The 27,231-nt window shown below is 42.2% G+C and overlaps 1 protein-coding gene across 5 annotated transcripts in view; it reads right to left on the reverse strand.

Annotated features, from left to right (window-relative positions):
* The window catches only part of SEMA5A (semaphorin 5A), a 477,069-nt gene that overhangs the window by 168,092 nt on the left and 281,746 nt on the right, over positions 1-27,231 (reverse strand). For all 5 annotated transcript variants that reach the window (XM_057312155.1, XM_057312158.1, XM_057312156.1 and 2 more), the window contains 2 exons: positions 12,064-12,126; positions 1,332-1,430 (listed from right to left, as the gene is read on the reverse strand). In XM_057312155.1, coding sequence (XP_057168138.1) covers positions 1,332-1,430; positions 12,064-12,126 — 162 coding nt within the window. The remainder of the gene's footprint in view (positions 1-1,331; positions 1,431-12,063; positions 12,127-27,231) is intronic.

Here is a 27,231-nt window from a genome sequence, read left to right on the forward strand (position 1 = left end):
ACAAAATAAGAAGATTATACATGGGTCCCATTTACAATGCATGGGCACTGCAGATCCTTCCACTTCAATAAAGAAAACTTCAATATTTAGAGAAACACAAACCACAATATAGATGATGTGCGATTTTATCACTACAAGTGAATTAAAATGCAATGAATAGCCCCAAACTGTGCTCACAGATAAGGATGCGTGCTATTTCGGACTGCGTAGCCCAAATTTCCAAGACTTGGTCAGTTTTCAGACAGAAAACTCGGGGTCTTGCAAGCACCTGGTGTGAACCCAGCTTCTCGGATGCTGGATTCCCAATCGATCCTTGAACGAGAAAAGCTCCACTGGTTTCTTCATCCTGACCTGGATGGTAGCAGAGCAGAAGCGCTGGATGAGGGATCCAGACACACTGCTCGCTCTGCCCTCAGAGGTTTAGCTCCGGGGAAGTTACTTAAATTCTTTATACCTCAAACTCTTGTTTTACTACAACAGGAACCCAAAGGATAACCACGACCTGGGGTAGATAACCGCTACCCGAGTGGGTGTGAAGCACTGAGGACAGGGCGTGACACCGAGGGCTCTCTCTGTGGGCAACACTTCTCATCCCCCCTCCTTGTCCTCCCTGTCTTTCCAATAAAGGAATGCTAGTTTGAAAATATTGCAGATGATAAAGTCAGGCTTTGAGAGAAGTTACATAACCAGGAAATTAACATAACAGTATTTCTTCATCATGTTCCCTGCGGGACATCAAACTCCTATCTCGAATTAGGAAGACTGCACATGCGCTCTGACGACCCCGCGGACCTAGGGGTGTAAGAATCGGGCACCGAAAAGTCTTCCGCCAATAAGGACAGGTTAAAAGAAGAAAGAGGACAGGTTGGAACTTCGCTTTGCCCAGGGCTTGGCCTTCATATGTTGGTTTGCTTTCATTTTTTTGACATTGCTCTTATCCAATTGGTCAATTATATTTTCATTATTTGGACTACGATTTTAAGGCCATTTACACTTCTCAGGATCTCTAAAGTAAACCAGGATAAATGAAGAGTACGTTGAGGATTAGTGTTTAGGATCACTGGTGGGGAAAAGCTGGTAGAAACAGTTTAGACACATATTGAAATTTAATTAAACAAACCAGAGTCACTTCCAGCTCTTTATATCCCAGGCAGTGTGATTAGTAATAAATCAATGCATCAAATATTTATTCAATTTGAAAAAAAAGATTTTTTCTTTGATTTAAAAAACAGCTCCTTGGAGAAGAGAAATACATGTAAAAGTATAGCTTTAACAGAATGTTTGGGTTTTCCTGGTATTAAATTCTGTCGAGGCTCAAGATGAAGACTTACCGTGCGGTTGGTGCAAACAGGTGTAAAAGCATTGGTCCCACAGGTAAATAACCGGTCGCCACCCACCAAAAGTACCCGGATGTAGTTTTGACATTCCTCCTGGGGAAAAAAAAAAACCACACACACACAAGACGTGTTAACAGGCCTGAACATAAGAGGAATGGCGAATGTAAATATATTTTGACTGGCTAATAAATTATATGGTAATTGACCACTAAGAACAAAAACAAAAAACCTCTTAGATATTGACCCTCTCAATAGCAATAAAACTGTTAAATATTCTGACTTTCTCTATCCACACACTTGTTCAGTAGAAGATATTTATGAAGATAAATATACACATTCAGTTAAAATCTCAAAGCATTTATCTTTTTTTGATGAATGTGGTTTCATTTTGAATAGTATCTGTTAACAGTGCAAACCCGAAATCGCCTTGGATATGTATTATGAGAATAAATGAAAGGAAACTACTGGATGCCCCTCATGAAAAGGTATCTTAGAAAACTTCTCTGGAACGTTGAAAAAAGATGTTACAAAAGCTTCCATAAATGCAAGGGTCACATGTGAAGCTCTGTATACAAATTAGAATAAGTTCTACATAGAGTTTTCAAACTGCTATTCCATACACAGTGAGAATCTATAAACATTTTGATTGTTGATGGAGAAGTAAAAATATAACTAATAAGGAAAGGGTGTCCAGAACATGTGGGATGAAACCCCATGCTGAGTGACGACCCAGAGTTGAGTATGTTTTGTGCTTGCAAAGCATGCAGAGAGAATCTGGGACACTGTCATCATAGTGCATGGACTTCTGAGCTAGAAAGCTCTTCATTCATTCAGCAAGCATCTACTGATGAGAGATTCTTTGGTAGACATTGTGCTAGAGGTCACAATCTAAGCACTCAGCGGAAAATGAAAATACAGGGTCATAACAACTACTATTGAGCTGTCCAGAGAAGAGAATATTACTACCTTCAGAAGGAAGGGGAAGGGAAGAGATGGAGGAAGGCTTCCCAGGAAGTGATATCTAATGTATGTTTTAAAGAAAGGATAGAGGGCTCCTAGGTGGCTCAGTCAGTTAAGTGTCTGCCTTTGCCTCAGTTCATGATCCTGGGGTCCTGGGATTGAGTTCCGCATAGGGCTCCCTGCTCAGCAGGGAGTCCTTCTCCCTCTGCCTCTGCTGCTCTCTCTCTGTGTCAAATATATAAATAAAATCTTAAAAAAAAATAAAGGGAGGATAGAATTTAGTGAAGCTTCCCAAAAGAAGTGCCATCTGACACTTACAGGATTTAATGACCTAAAAAGGGAAAAGACATCCCAAGTGGGGGGAGTGGACTGTGCCGAGTTGCCGTGGCTGGAGACTGAGGTGCTTTCGCTGTGTATGGAAGAGGTCACACATACAGTATGCAGTCAGACAGGAGCCCACTGTGCCTAGTGAATTTGAATTTGACTTTGAATGTGAAGGGACCCGTTATTTGTTGTCATTGCATGAAGTCTGACCTGATCCAATGTTGAAGGACCACTCAGTGTAGACGCTGAACTTGAGCAGGAAGATCCCAGTTAAGGAGACCGACAAGGAGACCACGTCCTTAACTGGGTCCCTTGTCCTTTAGTTCCTGGACCGGCTGGGGGGGTTGTGGAAGGGCACAGCCAGAACACAGTGAACCAACAGGACATGGTAAGGAGCCAACCAAGTGGACAGAGGCAGTGTCACATGATCCATGACGGTCCGAATCGCACGCTGCCCTGGGTAAGCAGCTCTGCATTTGACGGCGCGGCAATGCTCCCTTCAATCAAACGGAGCCCCGATCTCCACGCAGTGCCGATTTGCCGTAACTCAGTCTGCTTGCTGGCCTGGCCGTGAGGATGATGAAAAGAGCTAAGTCTGGGGATCTGCTTTCTAAATATGAAGCAAAATGTCAGGGATAGATAATTCTCCCAATACCATAACTAGCAAGAATCCTAACAAATTATCAAGGGCTGCTATTCGGAACACACGTTGAGAAAAACAACAACAAAAGGAATGAGGCTCTAAGTTCAGTAGGAGAAGATGGAGAAATGAATGTCAACAGGAGGCAGTGTACCAGGTAGCTGAGAAAGGTACAGCAGATGGGGAGGAGGCTGGTTTTGTTCTGCTCTGTTTTGTTTTTATGACTAGGGAAAGGGCACAGAGTTCAAAAGAGAAAGAACAAAACAAGACTTCAAAGAGCCTCATGGTTACCCCTTCCCAGGCTCAGGGGGCACAGGGAGGACACAGAGGAGGGGCGAGGTGGCCCGGCCATGTCAGGGAGCACAGGGACACAGGGGTCTGCAAAGACCGGATAAAGGCAAGGATGAAAATCCGAAGACTAAGCATGTCTGAGGGAGACTCCAAAAAGATGTCTTGGAGGACACAGGGCTGAGAGGGCTTAATGCCTTAACACATAAAACAGACACAGAAAGGACGCTATAATCAATAGGAGATGGGAAATGACAAGCAGTGGAGAGAGGTAGGGATTTTGCTTATTTTCTCTTGTACTTTTAGAATACTTTCAAGGGGAGGTCAGGAGGTAAAAGAACTTTTTTGCTGTCGTTTTAAAGCAAGAGTCTGAAACAAGGTAGAAGCATGCTAGAAGCAATCCTATATCCATGAACACAGTAAGGATAAGGTATTCCAAGATCCCAACTGAAAGATGATGTCTATGGACCCGGGGGAGAGAAAGCAAGTGCCTCTCATCAGTTATGGTAAGGGAAACAATCAAGATAACAAAATGAGGTTTATCTTTATCTGCCAAAAGAAAGACACACAAAGGCCCATCACAAACTTGATGAAGAACTGGAAGGATGGTTAGGGATGTGAGCCCCAGGGTGCAGAAGTGTACCTGGGCAGGACAAACCCAACTCGTATTTTATTTTTTTTTAAACTTGGAAAAAAGTAAACAAGGGAGGACACACTGTTATTTCAATTGGAACAGAGAATTGTAACAAAGTAACCAGGACCACGTGAGAACACACTCAGCATGCTACCATCTGAGATGGATCGCGTGCCCATGGACCTCCGATCAGCTTCCCCAGCTCGGGGAGTCGGTAGGGGAGGATGGAGGAAGAGGTCAGGGACCAGGACGATCAGACAAGGAGGCCCGTGCAGTCTTCTTTTCAAGGACAGAGGACAGATCCAGCCCTGTGGACGCCAGAGTTGCTTGCAACATTTGGGACCTGACCAGAGTCATGTTCTAGGTGAGTCCAGTATGCGTGCTGGGATGCACTGGGGGAGGAGAAGAGGAGGAGGCTTGCGTTATCACCAATGAGACCAGGACAAGGCACGCTCCCTCCTTGTGTCCTGTAAGAGGAACCTTCGGAGGTGGGTATACTTCTGTGTTTTCTTCTTAACTGTCAAGAACTAAACTCCTTTGCCCAAAGTCTGGCTCAGCTCATCTGAGAGCTTTCCCGTTCTCACTCCCTTAAAAGTTCCCTCATGTTTAATACACAGACTGCTTCAACTGATTCTAGAAGCAGGCTGGATGTGAATCCTAAACAAATAAATGCATCTAAAATAATGTTTTTCAAGAGAAATTGGGAAAAGTTCAGACAAAACAGAATGTAGACGGTATTGGATAGAAGAAAGTAGAGGTACTTAGCTTTTGAGCAGCAGATAAATGTAGAAATCAGAGAGTCAAAATTAAGAATGAAATGAAATGGCCCGAGGGCCCGACTCTGTAATCATCAGTCTCCTGCTGGTGATGAGCCTGAGACCCAGATTCTCCTGTGGAAAATCTCCTGGTGGATCGTGTTATCCATCACGGCTACAAACGCGGCTGTTTCACGGGTTATCTAAACGTGCTGGAAGGACTGAGTGAGATCGCTTGTTTTAAAGTACAGCATGCCGCCGAAGTCCCTTTAGGAGATTCTGGTATAGGTTTGTCTTATAAATCAACTGATCTAAATATCTTTGAGTTTCCTTTTCTCATCTCAGAATTTTTTTTCTTTTATCCCATTTCTGTATCTTGAAAGTGGTTTAAGGGAATTTAATGAATTCTGGTTTTCCAAGACGTCACAGTGCTCATTTCCAAGGCAGCCAGCAGTGTGCCATCGCACGGCTTCTGTTGTTGATAACGGGACTCATCTATCTACATTCTGATAATATCACTTGAACATTAAAACAACCCATGTGTGCCTGCGATCCCACAGGCGGGTCAGACACCCGCCCTTGACTTCGAAGCACTTCTTACTTGAATTGATAGCTGGGTTGCAGAGTTGCTGAGTCACTAGAAGAGCTTCCAGACAGAGGCCCACCTGGTCTCAAGGACACATGGCTCTGACCCCAGGACAGAAAACACATGTTTTTAAGGACCTTTTTCTTAATGAATTCACTGGTTTTTCCCTTATAGCATTTCATCATTTCTTCCCCCAAACGGGTATGTTCTGCTTGAAGAAAGACTGTAGAGTAGAAAGCGCTCCCACCGGAAAGCAGCGTGTCTCCCTCGATGATGCATCCCTCTGTGAGCACCCAGAGTATGGAAGAGCGATTTACAGTAACTGCATGTGCTCTCGTGGTGACTGCGTGCTTAGCGAAAGTCAGGATTACCAGGCGAATCCTGAGACACTGCATCACCCAGTCAGATGTAAATGTGTCTCTATATAGCATCTATACATATGAGGCATATGTGTGCGTAAGAGACACGTGTATTACATATGCATATATGTGCATACCGATTATAGAAGTTTCTCTTTTTTAATATTTTATTTATTTACTTTGAAAGAGAGAGAGAGCAACAGCATGAGTGGGGGAAGGAAGAGAGGCAGAGGGAGAGAGAGAATCTCAAGCAGACTCCACCCTGAGCCTGGGAGCCAGACACAAGACTCGATCCCATGACCCCAAGATCATGACCTGAGCCCAAAATCAAGAGTCGGATGCTCAACCGACTGAGCCACCCAAGAGCCCCCAGATTACATAAGTTTAAATATATAGACATGCTTTTATAGTCATAGTCATATCTAAATATATACATGTACATATCTACAAAAATATGTAGATATAAATACATATGTATATGAACGTATATTAACATATCTATTGTATGCTATGTAATACATAGTGCCTTGATAAATAAAAGTGTATTTACTATGCATATATTTCCATAATGTGACGATTTTCAACCGAACTCCATGGAAAACTTGTTGGGGACGCCACAGTTTAAAAAAACTGAAACTTCCTGCACAGAATCGCCACAGGCTGTTAGTGTTCCATCTAAAGAACCCTCAACTTTTGCAGTAATCATAGAGAATACATTCAGGTCTGCAGGGTGCTACATGCATTAACTCAAGAATTCCAAATGCTGGCACTTCCGGTGAACATGTCCAGGTCCCCCCACCCCCCAGCCGCATGCCACCAGGTTCCCAGGAAGCATGGAGTCATGGTGGCTCCCCCCCACCATCTGGAGTTTGCCGCTCTCCTCGCCCAGCTGGACAACATGGCAAGCAGGAGTCCAGGAGAACCACAGGCAGAACAATACACAGAGCCCTGGATTCCAATCAAAACTCTCCCACTAAAGAGCAAAATAATTCTAGGAACTTGGTCTCAAAAGTACCAAAATGAGATCATGAGCAAGAAAGGTCTGAGAAGCAAGAGCTCTAACAGGCACACAAAGCAGCTCCTTCACCCCCTTGAGAGTGGGTGTGTTTCCCAAAGGGCACGGCGGGCACGGCTGCGGCTCAGACACAATGACCCCAAACAGACAAGGGACTCCGGTTCGCGCGCAGGAGAATCGGCCATTTGTGTTTAAAATAATATTTGTTTAAAAGACATTTAAATAATTCCTGAAGTGGGTTTCTGTAATGGTATTTCGAAAAGAACTAAATACGACAGATTTTATTATAAAAGTTTTAAAATACATAAAAACAGATGTTTCTTCCCCGTTTAACGCAGGAAATGTTTGGGTCATTCGTAGGCAAAGTCACCCTCTTTCCCCAAAATGAGCTGAAAATTTTATAAATTCAGCAGAACTCCAACCTCGCAAGGAATTGGCATTCTCCGCACCTCCTTTTTCTTCTAAATGGGCCCAAATCAAAGATCTCGTGACATTTTCTTGACCTGATCCCTGAACTGTCAGTTTAATGGACTGCACGTGAAACGGTGCCTGTGTCGGTCCCAGCAATTCCAGGGAAATAGGAGTAAACGTGCCATCTATCTTCACCCCTGTCGCAGGCGGCTGAGGAATGTTTCCATCAGAGCCGCGAGTGGGCCCAGGGCGCACCACCCGCAGGCTCGCCCCCTCGGCCGCGCCCGGCATTCCTGGCTCTGCACACCCAGCATTATGTGGGACAGCACAGACCACCGTTCTTAGGGGACAGAAAAACATGAGTTCAGTCAAAATGACTGGCATTGTTTTCATTTTTGAGATGTCACATTCTGCATTATTCTTTTGATTCCAGGGAGAAGGAAAACTTTGTAATTCTGTGTAAGTCGTCCTAAGACTATGGTACAAATAAAAAATATAAAATCGCTGAATTCTCTTTTCTAAACTCATGGCTACTAAGAAAAGCCTGAATTTCACTCCACAAACAGATGTTACAGCCACCCCCGCTTATCTATGAGGATACCTTCTAAGACCCCCAGGGGATGCCTGAAACGATGGACAGTACCAAGCCCTATATATACTATGATTTTTCCTATACGTACCGTATCCATGATAAAGTTTATTTTGAAAATTAGGCACAGGGTGAGATTACAACAACAAATAATAAAATGGAACAATTCTAATAATACACTGTAGTAAAAATTTTGTGAATGTGCTGTCTCCCGCAAAATGTCTTACTTACCGCACTCACCCTTCTGTGAGTGATGACATGAGATGAGATGCCTACGTGATGGGGTGACGTAAGATGAATGACACAGGTGCTGTGATGCAGCATGGGGCCGCTACTGACCTTCTGACGCGACATCAGAAGGAGAATCATCTGCCTCTGGACCTCGGTTGACCGTGGGTAAGGGAAACTTCCAGAAGCAAAGCCACGGATAAGGGGACCCCCCCAGTTAAGATGACTCTGTGAAAATGTTTTCTGATTTGGCCCCTTGAACTGCCAGAATGGAGAAATCTGGGTTGTCTGAATTGTGAATTCAGGGACTGGCCCTTGGGCAGGTGGTGTTTGGCCTGGCTGCTCCCTTTCATAGGAAGTGGCCTTGTTTCCTTCTCTTCTGTGTCCCAGGGGCTGGGCTCAAGCCTCTCCCCTGACGGCTACTGAGTCAGGTGCCACTTTGAGAACGTAACAGAGATGCTAAGTAAGAAAAAGAACTAGAGAAGGAGGATGCAGCGCCGGAGGTCCCGTTGGGCTCCTCACCCATGGACCGCCAGGCAGTATGGCTTGGGCTGATGCCTCTGTAAACCCATCCCATCATTTTGTGCACACACACATCTACCATACACGGCGCTGCTACAAAACCGAATTCCATTTCAACCGAGCACAGGTTGTCCAAAAGTGTAGACGGGTCTATCAATATACTTAATGCGACTCCGAGAACACGCAATCTCCCCTTCGAGTATTGGCTTGAAATTCATGTTCGTGTACATTAATATATTCTTCTGAAAAAAATTCCATCGACAAATGCAGTTTGAATCGATTTATAACAACTGAGATTTGCCACTTTTTTTAACCCATTAAAACCAGAAACACGTGGAATGTGAAGGTCTGATTTTATTTGACCATGTTTGTTTTGTTCATTTTCCTTCTGTGTCTCAGAAAACTCAGCGGAGGGTAGTAAGGACTGATCCCTTCTGCCAACCAAATGTACGTTACCTAATGGAAAGAAGGATGGTCTTTCCTCTTTGTTTCTGATTTTCACTTGCCTGATTTCTAAGCACCAGACAACAAATGGTCACAGCTTAAGGCAAAACATGGGTCAGTTTTGATTCAACAGAAGCAATCACTCACTCCAAGCAGTAATGATCTACTAGTAAAAGGCTACCACACTAAATCGTATAAAATTACTGACTCAGACACTATCAGCAGGAGAAGCGTTGGTTACCTACATAACCAGATGTTTCCTGAAATACATAAGGAACACAGGAGACTGATGTCCAGAGAGGGGAAGGAAATAGTTATTTTCGAAAAAGTCTGTGAAACGAATGAATGTGATCTAGAGGAAACATGAGAACAATGTGAAATGGACGGAGGAAGATTTGCCCATCTTTTCACCATTTGGAGAAACACAGTAGGGATTCTTTACCACGTCAGTATCTGGCAATGTCTGGAGACATTTTTGGGTATTTTTGGCTGTCACAACTGGGTGAGAGGGACTGCTAGCATCTATTGGGGACCTGGGGACATTGCTAAACATCCCCAATGAATAGGACAGAGACCCCACAACGAAGAGTCACTGGATCCCAAACGTCAAGAGTGGGGAGGGCGAGAAACCCTGGATTAATGATGTTCACTACGCAGGTGTGGGTTTCACGTGTTTGGTCACCTGTCAGGAGAGTGGAGTTACACATCCAGCTTTGGCTGTGTCCTGGGCTCAAGAGGACACCGTCAGGCCCAGCTCCCAGCTCAAGGGCATGGGTTGCATAATGAAAATGCAGCATGACAGGGAAAATACAGCTGGCTGTTGGTAACTGGTGCAATGTGGGGGTGCAGCAGGGGCAGGAATCCCTGCAGAGAAAGACAGAAGTCCCTGGGTGATAACTGGGGGAGGGAGGAGGTAGTGTAGGCAAGTTGAAAGTGGGGGCAACATTTGAGATGGGGCCCCTTGAAAGGGTAGGAAGGCATGGCCACCCCACAGGTCCGGGTTATACCCATGTTCAGAAACAGGCACTGAGGTCGGCATCCACAAAGTTTGTTGATGGGTTGCCCAAAATGGAATCATGCTTACTGGCTGCACACAGACCAAGAAGGGAACAGGGATGAGCCAAAGAACGAGGGAAAAAAAAAAAGAAAAGAAAAATACCAGAAGAAAAAGGAGAGGAAAAGCCAAAAGGGAGGAGGAAGCATGCCCACAGACCCTGGAAGGCACCGTGGTCATCAGGCAAAGGGGATGACGAGGAAGGCATTAGAAGCATGGAAAGAAAGTCAATGCTTTCTGCCGGTAGAAAGAAAAACAACCTTCCCCCTCACTGCCCCAGGCGAGTCTGTCTCTCCACACTGCAAGAAGGTGGTCTTATTCGAAGAACTCCCTGTGCTCTCGTGAGCAGGAAGAAACACATCTGCTACATCAAGACACGCAAACATTCCAGGGACGTGAATGCAAACCACAGAGAAAAGCCCCTTCTCAGGATTTTACACATAATTTATCCAAACTCAGTAAGAGGAATTCATTACTTACTTATTATTTTGTGGGGCATTTTCAGAGACAATATTCCGATTTTTTGTAACCTGGTGCTATCTTTACATCTTCTTGTGTCTCTGATGATTTATCTCGGAAGCATTCTCTGAGGTTAAAGATCTCTCAGTAAATTGCCTTAATTTCTGCCTTTTTTCCCCCTTTCTTCATCTCTAAGTGCTTCCCTGGCTAAGACTGCGTTTTCTTCCTTCCCCTCTCGTTCTTCCGGATTCTTTATTCAGTTTTGGAAAACCCAGTGACTAAGTTTGCTGAGACCAGCCTCCATGTCAATGAAATTGGGTAAAATAAAGTACGTAACATCTTTTATTCACAAACGGACGGCATGAGGATCTTTTATCAGTGTTCACTCACTGCATTTGCTAGATTCTCCCCCACACTCCTGGCTCTGGGCTCACATTTGCACAGGGAGCCCTTCTTGCTGTTCTTTGTGGATCTGCTTTCTTCTGTGACCCAAAGTGGGATTCACATTGGAAAGGCCCAGGCTCCAAGGAAGTAAGGCCATTGCTCTCAGAACGAGACAGAATGAGCCTCTCTATCAGCTGCAAAAGAATTTCCTCAAGGTGGTCCAGGATAACTTTCTTAGAACCAGATTTACCCAGGTGGGGGAATTCTGCTCTTCCTGAGCCAGCCACCCGTGTGGACACAAGTCGACACTGGGCACAGTTGCTCAAGAAATGTATTTCCAACCTTCACTAGAAACTGCTTTCTTTAGCAACTTGGGGAAGCTGATTTTCATATGGAAAGAGAGGGGGTGGGTGGAGGAGAGAGAGGGAGGGAGGGGGAGTTTATAGATCTGTTAAGATGAATTATAAAGAAATCTCATCATTTTTGATATAATAATTTTATTTATCACATAGTCACTTTATGGAATTAGCTCTAAGATATAATTGGGGGAAATTAAAATGTTATTTTTAAAATTTAGGCCTATATATTTCCAAACAATATCACAGCCAACTGATTCCATATCTTAGCCTAACGATTAATGGTGCAAATCAGACCTGCTCTTCTAGTCTGAATCCTTTTTTAGAAACTGTGGTTAATCTTGATTTAATGGTAAAACCTGGAGAATCTACTGAACATATATTTTGTTTCTGTTTTTTGTTTTTTAAAGATTTTATTTCAGAGAGAGAGAGAGAGAGAGAGCATGTGAGAGAGAGATCATGAGCAAGGGGGAGGGGTAGAGGGAGAAGCAGACGCCCCGCTGAGCAAGGAGCCCGATTCGGGACTCAATCCCAGTACCCTGGGATCACGACCGGAGCCAAAGGCAGACGCTTAACCGACTGAGCCACCCAGACGCCCGATGTATATTTTGAATCTCGCTTTTTTTTTTTTTTCCAAGTTGCAAGGCACCATTGTCAGGAATAGCCTTCATATTAAAATGCTTCACGTGAAGTCCTTCAAATTTCAGCATGCTCTTACCTCGGACTTGCCCTTACTGTAACAGGCCTTCTTGGTGGCTTCATCACACTCCCACTCCACTGCCTGTAGGAAACACCAAAATGACAGAGACTGTTACGGTTCTGACTGAATAAAAGGGGATAAATAATAAGGCATTGGTAATCAGATTAGGAAATGTGGGCGTACCATCGAACCAACGTTTTCATACTAAGATAGAATTTACACTAAATTCATGCAATTCACTCATAGGGGCTTCTATTTAGCTTTGAAATCAAAGCATTTTGAAGGACTTGGCCCCTAAGTATCCGTAGTTCAGCAGTGGCAGCGTGATATTTAGATCACTGTAAGAAAGGCCCATGCAAGGAGTTGGGGGCTACTGTAGTAATTCCCGAAACCGTCCCTTCGGTGGAACCACAGGATAGATCCATAGCACGCTGAAAAGACAAGCCTGGGAACAAAATGATGTAAATCCTCATTTAGACATTTGTATTTTCTGTTCATAGTATGTCATTTCTCAAGATTCGAAGATAACGGAGCGAGGACGATCTTGCACCTCCTTACTCCCAAGCTCCGTTTATGTAAATGATGAATAGTCAATAAAAGAAATAGCTCATGCAAAGAGCACATCTATTAGTTCACCCAATACCAGTAATTTTCATACTGGTAGGAGCTCTGACTGACCAGTTACAGCCACAACTCGCGAGGACGTTTTCCCAACTTTCCAAATCTAACTCATGATGACCAAGTTGATGTGCTTCCTTTCACATCAGCTGCTGTCTCCCATATGCCACCTGTGATCAGCTGAGACAGTACACAGCGCGGACGTCATGGGAAGAAATGATGCCTGCGAATATTAACGATCTATAAGCTGAGACTGTGAATCACTTCTGGAACAATTTAAGAATTTGAGTTGCTCATCTTTTGTATTATTGTATGGAATGTGGATTTGTGTTTTATCTTCCTATTAGAGCTGGATTTCCAAAGAATTTAGGATTTCTGAAGGACCATTTAAATCATTACCAGAAAATTTTTTTTAATTTTAATTTTTTTTTTTTTTTTTGAGAGAGAGAGAGAGCGCATGAGCAGCAGTGGGGCGTGGGGGTGGGAGAGTCAGAGAGAGAATCTTAAGCAGGTTCCAAGCACAGCGTGGAGCCCAACGTGGGGCTCGATCTCACAACCCTGAGATTATGACCCGAGTCAATATCAAGAGTAGGACACTTAACCGACGGAGCCACCCAGGTGCTTTATTATCAGAAAAAATAATTTAAGCAAGGGACAATTCTTTGCTAATTTGAACTAATGTTAAATGATAAACTAAACTAAGCCAAAAATGAGCTACCGTCAAATATTACGAAGGAGAATAATGGCTTCACTCTCACTTCTAGGAAGAAGATAATTTTTAATTCTCCTAAACCTAGGAGAATAACAAAGTAATGGGGCACCATAATCTTGTATCGACCGTCCTCCAAAGAATGTTACATAATAGAGATTAAAACACAGAACACCGCATCTTGTATAACTTCTCTTCCTTGGCAAATAGGAGTCCATAAGAAAAGTATTCTAAAGAGAACCACTTCAGTGTCTTTCAAATAGAAACAATATCCTAACTGCTTTCCCTTGTGTAGACTTAGCGATTTTTGTCAGTGTCAACATCCGATAAAAGAATTTGTTAATTCTTTCGCTGATGTCTTCCTGTTCATAATGTTTAATGGCAGCAATAAAATCACAGCTAGTCAACATGTGATGCAAACAAATGACTTAAATTCTGTGCTGGGATGACAAATACTTTCATGACAAGGGAGGACACCTCCCGAGAAGACATTAGGGCTTCACATGTAGTGCGGATCTGTGTGTCCCCACGCAACTCACATAAAATAAGCGCATTCCTATTATTCCAAACGGACCTTTCCTTTCTTAGATCTCTTTATAAAATGGACTACGTTGTTTGTATTTAAACAAAGACATTGGTATTTTTGCCCTTACTTAAACTCAAAACAGAATTGATACACTACAATACATTCTCTTACAAAGTCGACCCCTATTGCAACTTTGACTTCCTATTACCAGGAGAATTTGGTTATATAATTACTAGGACAACTGCAAAGTAAAAAGCCTTAGATAAAGAGGCATTTGTAGGGGCCCTTGTTAGTCCAATGATTTTGTTGAAAGTTAAACAGTAGTTCTCTTTTCAGTAAACATAAGGCCTATAAGGAGCATGGTTAGTCCCAGGGCTGCAAGAGCACTGATCAAACGCCATCAGAATTGCTCAAATCCTTCTGCCGAAATCGCAAATAGCTTTCCCAGTCTGCCTGATGCCCAAGTAGCCTGTGTGTTTTCAAGATAATTGAAGGCCAAGGATTGGATGGGGAAAGTAATAGAAAAAAAGGAGAGTTTTCAAGAATATTTCATTACTTCATCCAGTTTAGCAAGAAAAGGCACCTGCACACACAAGTTTATTAGACCAATAGAAAATAGGACAAACCTTGCAGATTTTTCTGAAGACAGTTATTAAAAGAAGCAAAGTTATTTCTGAGGCATTTTTATTACAGTATAACCGGCTTTCCAATAATATTCAAATCCAGAATTAATTGAAGATCACGACTGTTCAGCTTTTCTGTTGATTCACTGCCTACCTGAATCAGGATAGACAAGACGTATATTAGGAATGGACTGAACTACTTATTGTAGGGCTGGACAAATATTACTGGATGTCACAGAATTTATCAAAGAATGCAGTGGGAAAACATGTCTTCTCCAGAGTGGCCTAAAATAGGATGTTGATCCCATAGTGTCCTTCTATTCTCTCAATGAACTGCACTTAACCCATCTGAGCACTTCACAACTATGGGGGGGAAGACCCAGTTTTGTTAGAGAGAAATATGAGTATCAGTAGAATCCTCCTGTAGCAGAGTTTATTTCTCAAAGTTATTCATCCTGTTTGAAATTATATTATGTTTTAACCTGGTCATAACTTTCTTTATTCCACAAGAATTGTTCTACTAAATTAAATTTCTTTTAATCAAGTCTTCTTACTGTATTCTTAGAGGAGATTCTTGTTATTCTTTCATGCATCTTAATTTTGGAACAAATCCCACTACTGATTTGTGAAGCCATGTTTCCAGGTGATTTCCTCTTAAGACACTTTTCTAGCTACACAAACCTATCTTTATGACAGTCAAAACAAATGCAAAGGCATTGACAATCTACATCTCAGATCTCAGTACAACACTCATGATCTTATTTCCTGAGTCTCTGTGGTTTTTTTTAAATCTAATTTTTATCATCTCTTGTATTTTTCTATTGCACAGTAGCCCCACAGAGGAAAAAAAGAATCTTAATTCTCTATTCTGTTCTGCATTTAATATTCATTACATTTTCTGGCAGCAGACATGTAGCAGTAATACTGTGGCTACTTGGATATCCAAAGGCTGTATACAGTAGGCAAAGAGTGTGAAGCACCTGCATCTTAAAAGACATGAAGATTCCCATTTGTAGAATCTTTGTTTTGTTTTGTTTTGTTTTGTCTGTAAATATATACCAGTAACATCTGTGTTCTTCAACTATCTTCAGAAGCTTTGCTCTATGCATTTGTATTCATTCTCTCATGTCATACATGGTTATAAAGGACCCACCTACCAAGTGTAAGACACTGCACTACATAATTTTGATGGAAGAGAAACAGACATATAGGTGATATTTGCACACATCAGATATTAGTTTATGATAAAGCATACGTGTTTTCCATCAGTCTGGACACAATCTTGCTAACTCTGAGAATTTCACCATAGTCATTTCCATTGTTCCAATAGCCATGTTCATTTCAGATCCAGAGAGAACCTGGAACTTACAATATCATCAACTTTGAGGAAGCCACGGTGCTATAGACAGACAGAAGAGGAAACAGAATAGGTTTACAGAAAATCATTTTATCCCTGCAGAAGCCCAGGATGGAAGGAAGCACGACACAGTACATACCTCACCACCACGCACACACAGATGCTCGAGTTAGGATCAACGGAGCTCCGATCTCGGGAGTGAATTGAATGTGGGGAAGAAAAAAGATTGGCTCTTTCTATGTACGTGTTACATACATATAAATCCACAGTTCTCAGAAGTATATAAACAAAGCTGTGTATTATCACATTCCGCAGCGAGAGAAGTTAATTAGACAGGGACCAGCAAAGGCAGATACTTTTCATAAAAATGAAGAGAACAACATTCTACGCAGATGGGCCGCTACTCTTTCAGCAGATGGCTTTGCTAATTAGATACTGGCAAAAGATAACATTAAAAAAACTAGTTTAATTACACAGTGCCAAAAATTAACAACCACCTGAGGGCTTTTTTTTTTTTTTAATATACATTGCATTCACATTCTTATGTCATGTATTTCTGTGAAATGCCGGAGAATGTTAAATCGGGGTTGCAACTATAAACAGATTGCCAGGCAATGTGAGACCATATCCTTGTTCAAAACAGAAGCAAAACACAAATGAGTTGGAACTTGAAATAACTGATTTTTATGTACCTTCAATAAGGTGCTAATCCGGTTATCCTGAAGCAGAGACATGTTCGCAAATTACCTTTAGTGGCCACACGTGACAGGTTCAAAACACGGGGAATTTGAGATGGAATGGTGTGCAACAAAAGACACAAAGGGGTGGACAGTTCAGTCACTTGGGAGGGATTTGTTCCACATTCCTCTGCATTTACTTCCTGGCGTCTACTGTATAGTTGCTTTCAATATCAATTTGTAGTACATCTACATTTACGTCCACGGCAAATATGTAAGTCCATTTCACTCTTACTGGCGACCTCCGAAGCAGAGAACTGTGAGGAGGTGTTAGTCTTATTATCCAACGACTGGTTTTTAATTCTCATGACACTGACATCATCCAAAATAACAGATAGAGATTACTTTGGGAATCCCATAAAAAATGTGTTACTACCATTTTTAAAACCCTTATATGAAGGCCCAAGATCATCTTGCACATCAGAATACAGAATCAGACGTACTTTGACAGCTGCACAGCAGAGTTTCCGACTTGTTAAATGCTTTTGGGCCTTTTGTTACTCGGTGGATCTTTTTAAGATTTTATTTATTTATTTCAGAGAGAGAGAGAAAGCATAAGCGGCGGGGGGGGGGGGGGAGCAGAGGGAGAGGGACAAGAAGACTCACCGCTGAGCACAGAGCCTAAAGCAGGCCTCAATCCCACGACTATGAGATCATGACCTGAGCTGAAATCAACAATTGGGCATTTAACCAACTCAGCCACCCAGGCACCCTCGTTGGATCTTTTTAAATTGAGGGTTGTTTTGTAATTGAGTAGACAGTATATTAGATTCCTAGGGCTGTCATTACGAAGTACCATATTCTGGGTGGCTTTAAACAATAGAAACTTACTCCCTCGCAGTTCCTAAGGCTAGAAGTCTGAAATCAAAGCGCCAGCAGGGTTAGTCCTTGTGGAGTCTCCAGGAGAGTGTCTGCTACCTGCCCTTCTCCCAGCCTCTGGTGGAGGCTAGCAGCCCTAGTGTTGTAGGGTTTCGGGAAGCATCACTCCAATCTCTGCCTCTGTTTGTCCAAATACCCTCTTCTTATAAGGATGCTAGTCTTTGATTAAGGTCCACCCTAGTCGAAGAAAACCTCAGGTAGCTCATTGCATATGCAAGCACTCTACCTCCAGAGAAGGTCACCTTCTGAGAAATCCGGGGGGACACGAATTTTGGAAGGACACCATTCAACCCAGTACAAGAGTGTGTGACATCCAAATAAGAGTTTGAGACTGACAATTGCTAGGACACTAATGAGGGCCATCGCTTTGCTGGAAATCAGCTGCCAAATCTTAGGCAAAATACGGATAACAATTTACAAACTCTTGCATTGTGCTGACTGCAGAGCTGGGTGCTGTGTATACATTCTCTAAGGTAAGTCTCGATCTAATTTTATGTGGGAGACAACATTACCATAATATTCTGGATGAGGACATCGGCTAAATAACTTACCATAAAGCCAGAAAAAAAGAATAAGTGGGACATCAAAATTTGAACTTGGTGACTTGTATTGAAGCCTGTGGTCTAAACCACTGTCCTCTGACCCACAGAAGCCTGTGCTCTCCCATCATCGAAATTGTTGAAGTGACCCTCGTTACTGATTGTCATGTTTTCTTCATCCCACGATTTAGAAAAATACATGTCTAAATCACAGAAATTTGTGCATACCTAAGTTCAGAACTGTTGGCATTCAGTAAATATGAATTAATCATAAAAGACTGATTCCTTTGTCATGAGTGTATTCATTTTTCAAGTTTCTGGACCTATTCATGATCCCAGTATTGATCTTAAGTGGGACATGATTCATTAATGAAACTCTGGGTTCAACAATTATATGGTCAAGTTATGATATAAGAAGCTTAGGTTGGTTCTGTGAAATTAAACATATTGAATACGAGAACATAGTCTGTTCTTTACACAGCAGCAACGTTGTACTTTTAAAAACAAATATGGAAATACTATCCCCCCTCCGCAACAGCCCTCCAATGGTCCTTCATTCACTGGAGTAAAAGTCAAAGCCATCTGGAATGTTCTGCCACATCCAGTCACTTATTTTCTCTGTCTCATTTCCTAGTGCCCTCCACCCCACACTCTGTTCTGGGAGGCATGGGATCCTCGGTGTGGTTCTCAGACAATGCCACAGTGTTCCATATGTCTGTGCACAAGCTAGTCCCACTATCTGGAACATTCTTCTTCCAGATATCCACCTAGCTAATGCCTGGCCTCTTGCATATATATGTCCAAGTGTTATCACCTCACTGGGGCCTTTATAAATATGTATTTAGTAAAACTGTGGTCTGCCTCCCCAGTTCCCTCTAGAAGGCAAGCTGAATTTGAGTAGGCAACTGGCCCTCTTGCTCTTGTGTCCCCAGCACCTATAGCAATGCCTCACATTCAACAAGAACTTAATAGATACTTGTCAAATAAGTAAATGAATATAGAATGCTCTATACCCACAGCCTTGGAAATGGCTCCAGGGTACCTTCATAGGGCCTCCCATGCGGAAGGGGCATGGGAGGCTTTGGAGTCCTTGAGTTGGTTGGGCGAGCCCATGATGCACTGCACTTCTACAGCTAATGACGCTCGAGGATTCCTTCCCTAAGCACCTCATGTTGCCCCGACAATGGCAAAGAGAAGACTAAAGCAGGGTTTCCATACTTCTTCAGCAGAAGACTCATGTCTTTTTTTATTTTTATTTAAATTTTAATTAACATGCAGTTCCATATTGGTTTCAGGAGTAGAATTCAGTGATTCATCATTTACATACAACACCCAGCGCTCATCACAACAAGTACCCTCCTTAATTCCCATCACCCATTTATCCCATCCCCTAACCACCTTCCTCCAGCAACCCTCAGTATGTTCTCCATTGTTAAGAATCTCTCATGGTTTGTTGCCCTTTCTCCTTTGTCCCCCCCTTCCCCTATATTCATCTGTTGTATTTCTTAAATTCCACCTATGAGTGAAATCATATGGTATTTGTCTTTCTCTGATTGACGTATTTCACTTAGTATCATACATTCTAGTTCCATCCACATCATTGCAACTGGCAAGATTTCGTTCATTTTGATGGCTGAGTAATATTCCATTGTGTATACATATCACATCTTCTTTGTCCATGCATCAGTCAGTGAACATTTGTGCAATCTCCATAGTTTGGTTATTGCTGATAATGCTGCTATAAACATTGAAGTGCATGTGCCCCTTTAAATCTGTATAATTGTACCGTTTGGGTCAATACCTAGTAGTTCAATTGCTGGGTTGTAGGATAGTGTTATTTTTAGTTTTTTGAGGCACCTCCATAGTGTTTTCCAGAGCAGCTATGCCAGCTTGCATTCCCACCAACAATTCAAGAGGGTTCCCCTTTCTCTACATCCTCGCCAACATCTGTTGTTTCCTGTGTCGTTAATTTTAGCCATTCTGGCAGGTGTGAGGTGGTATCTCATCGTGGTTTTGATTTGTGTTTCCCTGATGATGAGTGATGTTGAGCATCTTTTCATGGGTCTGTTGGCCATCTGGATGTCTTCTTTGGAAAAGTGTCTAGTCATGTCTTTTGTCCATTTCTTACCTGGGTTGTTTTTTGGGTGTTGAGTATGGTAAGTTCTTTATAGATTTTGGACGCTACCCTTTTATCGGATACGTCATCTACAAATATCTTCTCCCACCCTGTGGGCTGCCTTTTAGTTTTGCTGATTGTTTCCTTCACTGTGCAGGAGCTTTTCATCTTGATGAAGTTCTAATCGTTCATTTTTGTTTTGTTTCCCTTGCCTCTGGCAATGTGTCTGGTAAGAAGTTGCTATGGCCGAGCTCATTTCTTTAATTCTTATACACAATCTCATATAAAAGAAAGTAAAAGTGGCCTTTACCAAATGCATGCTTTATAAATGCAAGATTACAGCAGCAAATCATTTGTAAAATGTAAGAGCAAATGACCACTGAGTCACAGCACTCAGTATCTAATTATTTCTGTATTTTCTTTTGCTTGTCTGTTTTTGAAATAATAATGACTTATACAAATTAAGTAGTAATAAATAAGGCCACCTTTGAAGCTCAGGTAATGTGGAGTATATTCTGAAATAACAGCAGTCACTTCATTCTATGTCCTACAACAAACCAAGTAATCCAGGTAATGTTATAATAAAAGTTAACTCCCTGAGGGTTTCCAATGCCTAAACATTTTGTATATTATGTATATTCATGTAAATGATTTTTAAATAATAGACTTAGAACATATGTAATGCAGAAAACCCCTGAGCACCTCTAGAATCCTGGGGTTCCAGGAAGCATATTTAACATATTTGGTTTTAAGGCACCAGGCACCTCTGATACTCAATTTAAATGCTTGGAATGGCCCTGAGGAGGGAGAAAAACAAAGTAATAGAGGAAAAGCTCTAATAACCCTACTCCTGAACACAGATGAGCCCCACTGGGATGATTCGGTGATAAAAGTAACTTGGGAATGAGCCCAACATCAAAGAACGCTATGATATATGGTATAATATTTAAAATTATGATAGACACTGAGGGAGCAAACAATTGCTAACTTTAAAAATCGTGCTATTAACGAAAGTGGTACTAGAAGGCCAGCCTAGTTCCAAAAGCTGCTTTGGGTTTCAAAAAAATCATTTTCATGGATCCAAGTGGGCCTGGTTTAAAGAAATGGCATCTTGTACAATTTGTTAGCCTAACCATGGTGGGGAAAAAATCCAATTACTAGAGGAAGGTCTATTTTTATACATAAATTTCCTCAAGTATTAGTACATAAGAAACTCAATTCAAAGTCAACCAGGCATGGGATAAGTATTGCCATTAGAGTGGACCAACTTTTCAAGGACTTGCCTAATTTAAGTTTCCAGTGTGTTTGGTGGGGAAACTGTTGCTTCTAACACATTTTCTCTCGTGTGTTTTTTAAAAGCATACATCATAGTGATGATGCCATTTCAACACCAAAATATCTGTAATGCTCAACAGAAATTGTAATGTTTGCTAGAAATTACATAGATACATCGCAATCAAATTAAAATTATTTGATAATGACATGAGGCTTTGCGAAATACAAAGAAAAAAATTACCAGTGTGTTGGTAGGGGATGATTTGTAAGATACAGACCAACTTTAGGGACAAACAATTTGCTATAATGAAGGCTGTCCTGGAAACGTCTTTTTTTATTATTAAATAAATATTTAATATGTGTTTTATCTTACAGTTTCTGGTGTCTTAATACAATTACAGGATATACTAAATGAAAATGGAGATTGTAAACGTCTTTGCACGGATAACTTTGTAGCTTGGCTTTGACCAAAGCATTCCTACCCAGAGCACTGGACGGCTGGCAATCATACTCTAGAGCCATTGGGAGAAGTGAAGAGAGACAATTTTGGCCTGAATACAGGAATGCGCGCCCCAGCCATACAATGAGATTTCAATTGGAAATACAGTCAAAGGGTTAAAAGGGAATATATCACACAAACAATATGAAGGACCAAGGTCTTTATTTTGAGGCAACATGAAACAGATGTAGAAAACTACTCCAGCAATCACAGCATGAATGTAAATGAAGATGCAGAGACAGGATAATTTTTATACACCTTACCTACCACTTGGGACTTTTTGTGTGTTTGGTTTCTGTTGCTGGAACTGTAAGGTCACCTATGTCGTGGTCATCAGTTTTGGTCTCATTATTGTATATTCTGGCTGAATCCTAATGAAGACATTCTACATAAACTCAGCTTAACAGACAATATAGATTTAAATAGATGAGTGTTTGTTTTTAGTTTTTCCATCAATATTTTCTATTGTTTTCTGAAACTGGCTTTAGGAAGACAAACACCACTTCATACCCGATTACTTTTCTCTGCAGTTCTGAGGTAGAATGGGTGCACTAGAGTCACTGGAGTAGATAGGAAGCCCAGATTAGAGATGCTTACTGGGGAATTACTCTATATCTGCTGAACCAACCACTCAGAATTTATTATTCACATTATAAATGCTTGTTTCCTGAGATGCATCCTACCACTACCAAGATTGACTTTACTCCCACTTTCAGAACATATCGATCTATTTGCCAAATCCCAGGATATACTGAAAACCCTTTTTATGAGCCTTATTCAGCATTATTTCCATAAGTTTTTGTTTGCAGCTGAGAGAAATGAACATTAAAATTTGTGTTCTGGTGTACATTTGGGCAGTTACATTTCTTTCTTATTTTAAATACACTGTGAAACAGGATGACATACTTCTGTTCAAGAAACATTATTTATAATATGTTCACAATGTTAAATGAGAACTTAATGAACATTATTGATATATTCATTTTCCAGTTAATATTTAACATTCTCATAATTTTAAGAATATCTGCTGGAACTTATTAAATCAAATAAGTTAGCATTAAACAGTACTTTGTGAGTTTGCCGTTTATTTCCTCCCACATTTGTCTCTCTTCTCTAGTATAATCAGTTTACTTACCAGAGGAATGCCCTAAAATATTATCACAACTATGACTAAAACCTTAGATGAGAAAGAGCTCTACCCAGTAAAGAAGTCCAAAAGTGCTTCAAGTATGAGAATAAGAAGTGGGGTGTGTGTGTGTGTGTGTGTGTGTGTGTGTGTGTGTGTTTAAAGACTTTTATTTATTTATTTGAGAGAGAGAGATCGAAAGCAGGACAAGGGGCAGAGGGAGAGAATCTCAAGCAGACTCTGTGGAGCACACAGCCTGATGCGGGACTCGATCTCATGACCCTGACATCATGACCTGAGCCGAACTTAACTGACGGATCAACCGAGGTGCCCAAGAGCAGGAGTTTTTTTGATGCATGTGATGTCTAAGATACTTGGTTTGAAAAAGAAAAATTTTTGGTACAATTTTACAACAAATAGCAGTGAACACTGCTCACAGTCCCCCTCCCCCATCTGGTCCACTGTCAGTAGTTTTCTGCTCTCTGACTAGCTAGCGTTGGCAATTCATTGCCAAACGTTGTAACTTTACCCAACTTGCTACGAAGGAATTGAGCTTTACGGCTCTGGTAGCATCCAGAAACACTCATTTGTGCGCGTCGGAGTGAGACATTGTAAGGTCACAAGTCAAGGAAAGCCAGCAGCCACCAGAATCCAGAAGAGGCAAAGAACAGAATCTCCCCTAGAACCTCTGGGGGGAGCATGGCCAACGAGACACCTCGATCTTAGCTCCATAAAACTCAATTTGGACTCCTGTCCTCTAGAACTGTGAGAGCATGGAGTTCCGTTGCTTTAAGTCACCAAGTTTGTGTTAATTTTGTCACAGCAGCGATAGAAAAATAATACAGGCATATGTATACATGAACTATGCACATGTGCACACACATGCACACACATACACACGCACACACACACACACACACACACACACATACAGACAAATGATTTTAATGTCAGCAGGGAGATAAACTCATCTCCATGTTTCTGCCAAATATCTGAGTTAGTCCCTATAAATATGAAAGCCGCATCTCTGATCTTGAAGAGCTGCTGGAGGGGAACATGCTGGGGTGTGGGGAGTACTGAAGGCGAACACCAGGCCCAGATATGGGTTGAGATGGATCAAGGGCAGTCCCCAGGGAAGCCGTGGTGAGCTGGACACGAAGGGATGGACCAGCGAGTCAGCGGGTGCAGGAGTGGGTGTTTATGACAAGCAAGTCAAGCAGCCAGTGCAAAGCCTGGAATGTTGAGAAAGTGTATTTGCGTGAGGGACTCAGAGTCACTAAGGCAGAGCATGGAGAGGGATGTGGCTTTACAGGCTGGCATGCAGCTCAGGACGGGACTCACGAACCCTGCCACTGAGTTAGAGATTTTCATGAGCCAAGGAAAGCCATGGGTAAGATGGCCGCAAGACGCCAGCGCTGTGAGATGAGTAAGTGAGACAGACCTCAGGGGTGGGTGAGAAGGGGTCCAGGATGGATGAACAGGAGACTGGGGTAGGGGCTGTGGCAGGCCACCAGCAGACAGATGGGAGCTCAGGCTGATATACACAGGGACAACAGGATGGCCGCAGATGGAAGACTAACCCCATGACTCAGGGGGAAGAGCACTACCTGCTGAAAAAGTAGATGTTGAGGTAAGGGGGATGCCACATGCCCAACCTGACCTTTGGGTGGGTATCAGCAGCCCAAGTCTGTCTCATCTGTAACAGGAAACTCATCCGCACCCACTCCTCTGCTGGACCAGGTGCCATGCGCGATTCGGGACTGCCTTCTTTCTACGCCCACAAGTAACTTCAGTCTTAGGAAAATAAAACTACCTTTACCACTCTGGTTGAAGAAAAACATAACAAGAAAATAAATCTATTTCCCAAATAGCAAAGTAGTTGACAAAAAAAAAAAAAAAAAAAAAAAACCACAAAAAAAACAAAAAACAAAAAAAAAACAAAAACCACACAAAACAGATTCATAAGCTATTTGGATCACTGCACTCTTGAATCAAGTTCATTGGTAATATATTCTGGTTTTTCAAAACTAACTGGAAAAAAAATCAAATCAATCAAGCAAATCATATCAATCACATGAAAGGTACTGCTAACATTAGAGAAATTCAAGAACTTCACTTTTAAAGTCATAGGACCATGATTTATTTGCTTGTAATTCTATGTCCTGAGTCAAGCAAATGTGATTAAATGAAAAACAGAAATGCAAAATGAGGGAAAACGCATAACCCTCAATGTGCAGGACATTTAGCAAAGCTAAAGAAGTCGAAATTTGTAAGTGGAAGAAAACAAGAAAAATAGAAAAGAAAAAAAATGAAGTTTTTCATATCTGAGGCTTACATTTCTCTTCGATTTTTCACACATGTGGGAAAATCAGAAAGAAGTATGCTATTAAAAAGCTAATATTTATTCTGCTTCCAAACCAGCCAAATTCAGCCTTAATGCCAGAGTTTCAGGTAGACTTGGGTCTCATAACTCTCAAAATCAACAGAGGAAATCTAAAGCTATTCTTCGGGACCACTTTGGGTCTATGATTTTTCAAGCGTTGACCGAAAGAATTCAGCAGTGCCCACCATTTGGATCAACACAGCGAGTTCAAGGAGACCCAGCAGATGAGCCTGTACTGCAGACAGCTCGGGCTCAATCTGGAGTTGACACGATGTTCCAAGCATAACAGGTACACAGAGGAACAAGGCCACAGCAGAAACCAGAAATCAGACAATGTGGGACAGTAAAATATCCTAAAAGAGCGCCAGCAAGTTACATCAGGGAAAATTTCCCAGAGTTCTGGATGGGAATGATGTCTGCTACTTCTCTGCGCAGTACTATACACATCATCCTCCCAAGAGCCACAAGAAACAGGCACCACTATCAGATTCACCCTCTACAGCACATGGCAGGGGGAGTAGCTCACCCAATGTCACCAAGCTACTGAGTGGATGACGCATGATTTGAACTCAGGTCATCTGGCTTCAGCATCCAACATCTTAGCCCACGTGCTTGGGCCCCACCTTTCAGTGAGTGGGGCGCCAGGACCTCCCAGACTCCTAATTCCTTCCTGCCTCACCAGGGTCCTACTGAAAGACTGATTTGGCTTGTTTGAACCTGTCAGAGGAAATAAAATGTGATGCTTTCTCTTGCTCATAAAAGGGAAAAGACCTTCGGTGGGAAAGAGAAATAAAATGGTTTGTCTGAACAGATGATGCCTCTTCACTTTGTCATTACAGAGATTTTTGACAAAACCGTTATGGTTTCAATGCTGATTCCATATGAACTCATTTATTTGAACGTTTTGGCTGGCAACCCCTCCTACCCTGAGCTCTGAAAGGGCCCTCAAGACACAAAAGTCAACTTAATTGAGACTAGCCTGTCACTCCGCAGTTCGGTGGAATTATCCAAACCCATGGGGAATTGTATCGAAGGCAAGACAAAGAGCATCTATGAGCAGTAAGTGTGGCTACGATCCCATCTTCCAGCACCTTACACTGGGGTGAAGATACTGAACTGCAAACAGGTAGTTCACTCTGGGTTATATTCCCAAAATCAGTTTATGTATTCGATTTGGGAGAATAAAGGAAACACTGTCCCACAGAGAAACCATGCAAATTGAGTTGATAAGCACCACGGTCAACAGAGCCCAGTGTCCTGGGTATGGCATGAAGGACACCCACACATTATGCAGGTACGACCAAGGAAACACACTTGAATTTCCAATCTGAGATTCTAAGATTCCACGTCCCTCCCATTCCAGTGAAAGGTGGGTCCTTACCTCCCCACATGTAACATGGAGGCCAACCCCTTTCTCTCATAGCACAGGGCAGGGGAACTCTGAGGAGGTGTGACAGACCATTGAAGAGGTACCCCCAGTCCTCAGAAAGACAAGGACGAGGAGCAGTGAGACCTGGTGCACTCCTGGGTTCTTAGCCTCAGTGAGAGCTAGCCTACCTTTCCTCCCAGTCTCTACTCGTTGACCCCAAACATTCTCACAATTCCCACTGCTGTCCTCCTACTGGAGGAGTCAGCCTTTTGGAGTCTCCCTAAATGCTCTCAAGGCTGAAAACAGTACCACTATTAACGAGGGAAGCCAAGCATTCCTTCCAAAGCCATCACATAGGCTGTGGAGAAGTACTGTGCTTTCAATGTAGTATTTTCTAGAATAGTCATACCTTAAGAGTGCTAATATCTCT

Source organism: Ursus arctos, unplaced genomic scaffold (genome assembly GCF_023065955.2).
Source record: "Ursus arctos isolate Adak ecotype North America unplaced genomic scaffold, UrsArc2.0 scaffold_15, whole genome shotgun sequence".
Lineage (NCBI taxonomy): Eukaryota > Metazoa > Chordata > Mammalia > Carnivora > Ursidae > Ursus > Ursus arctos.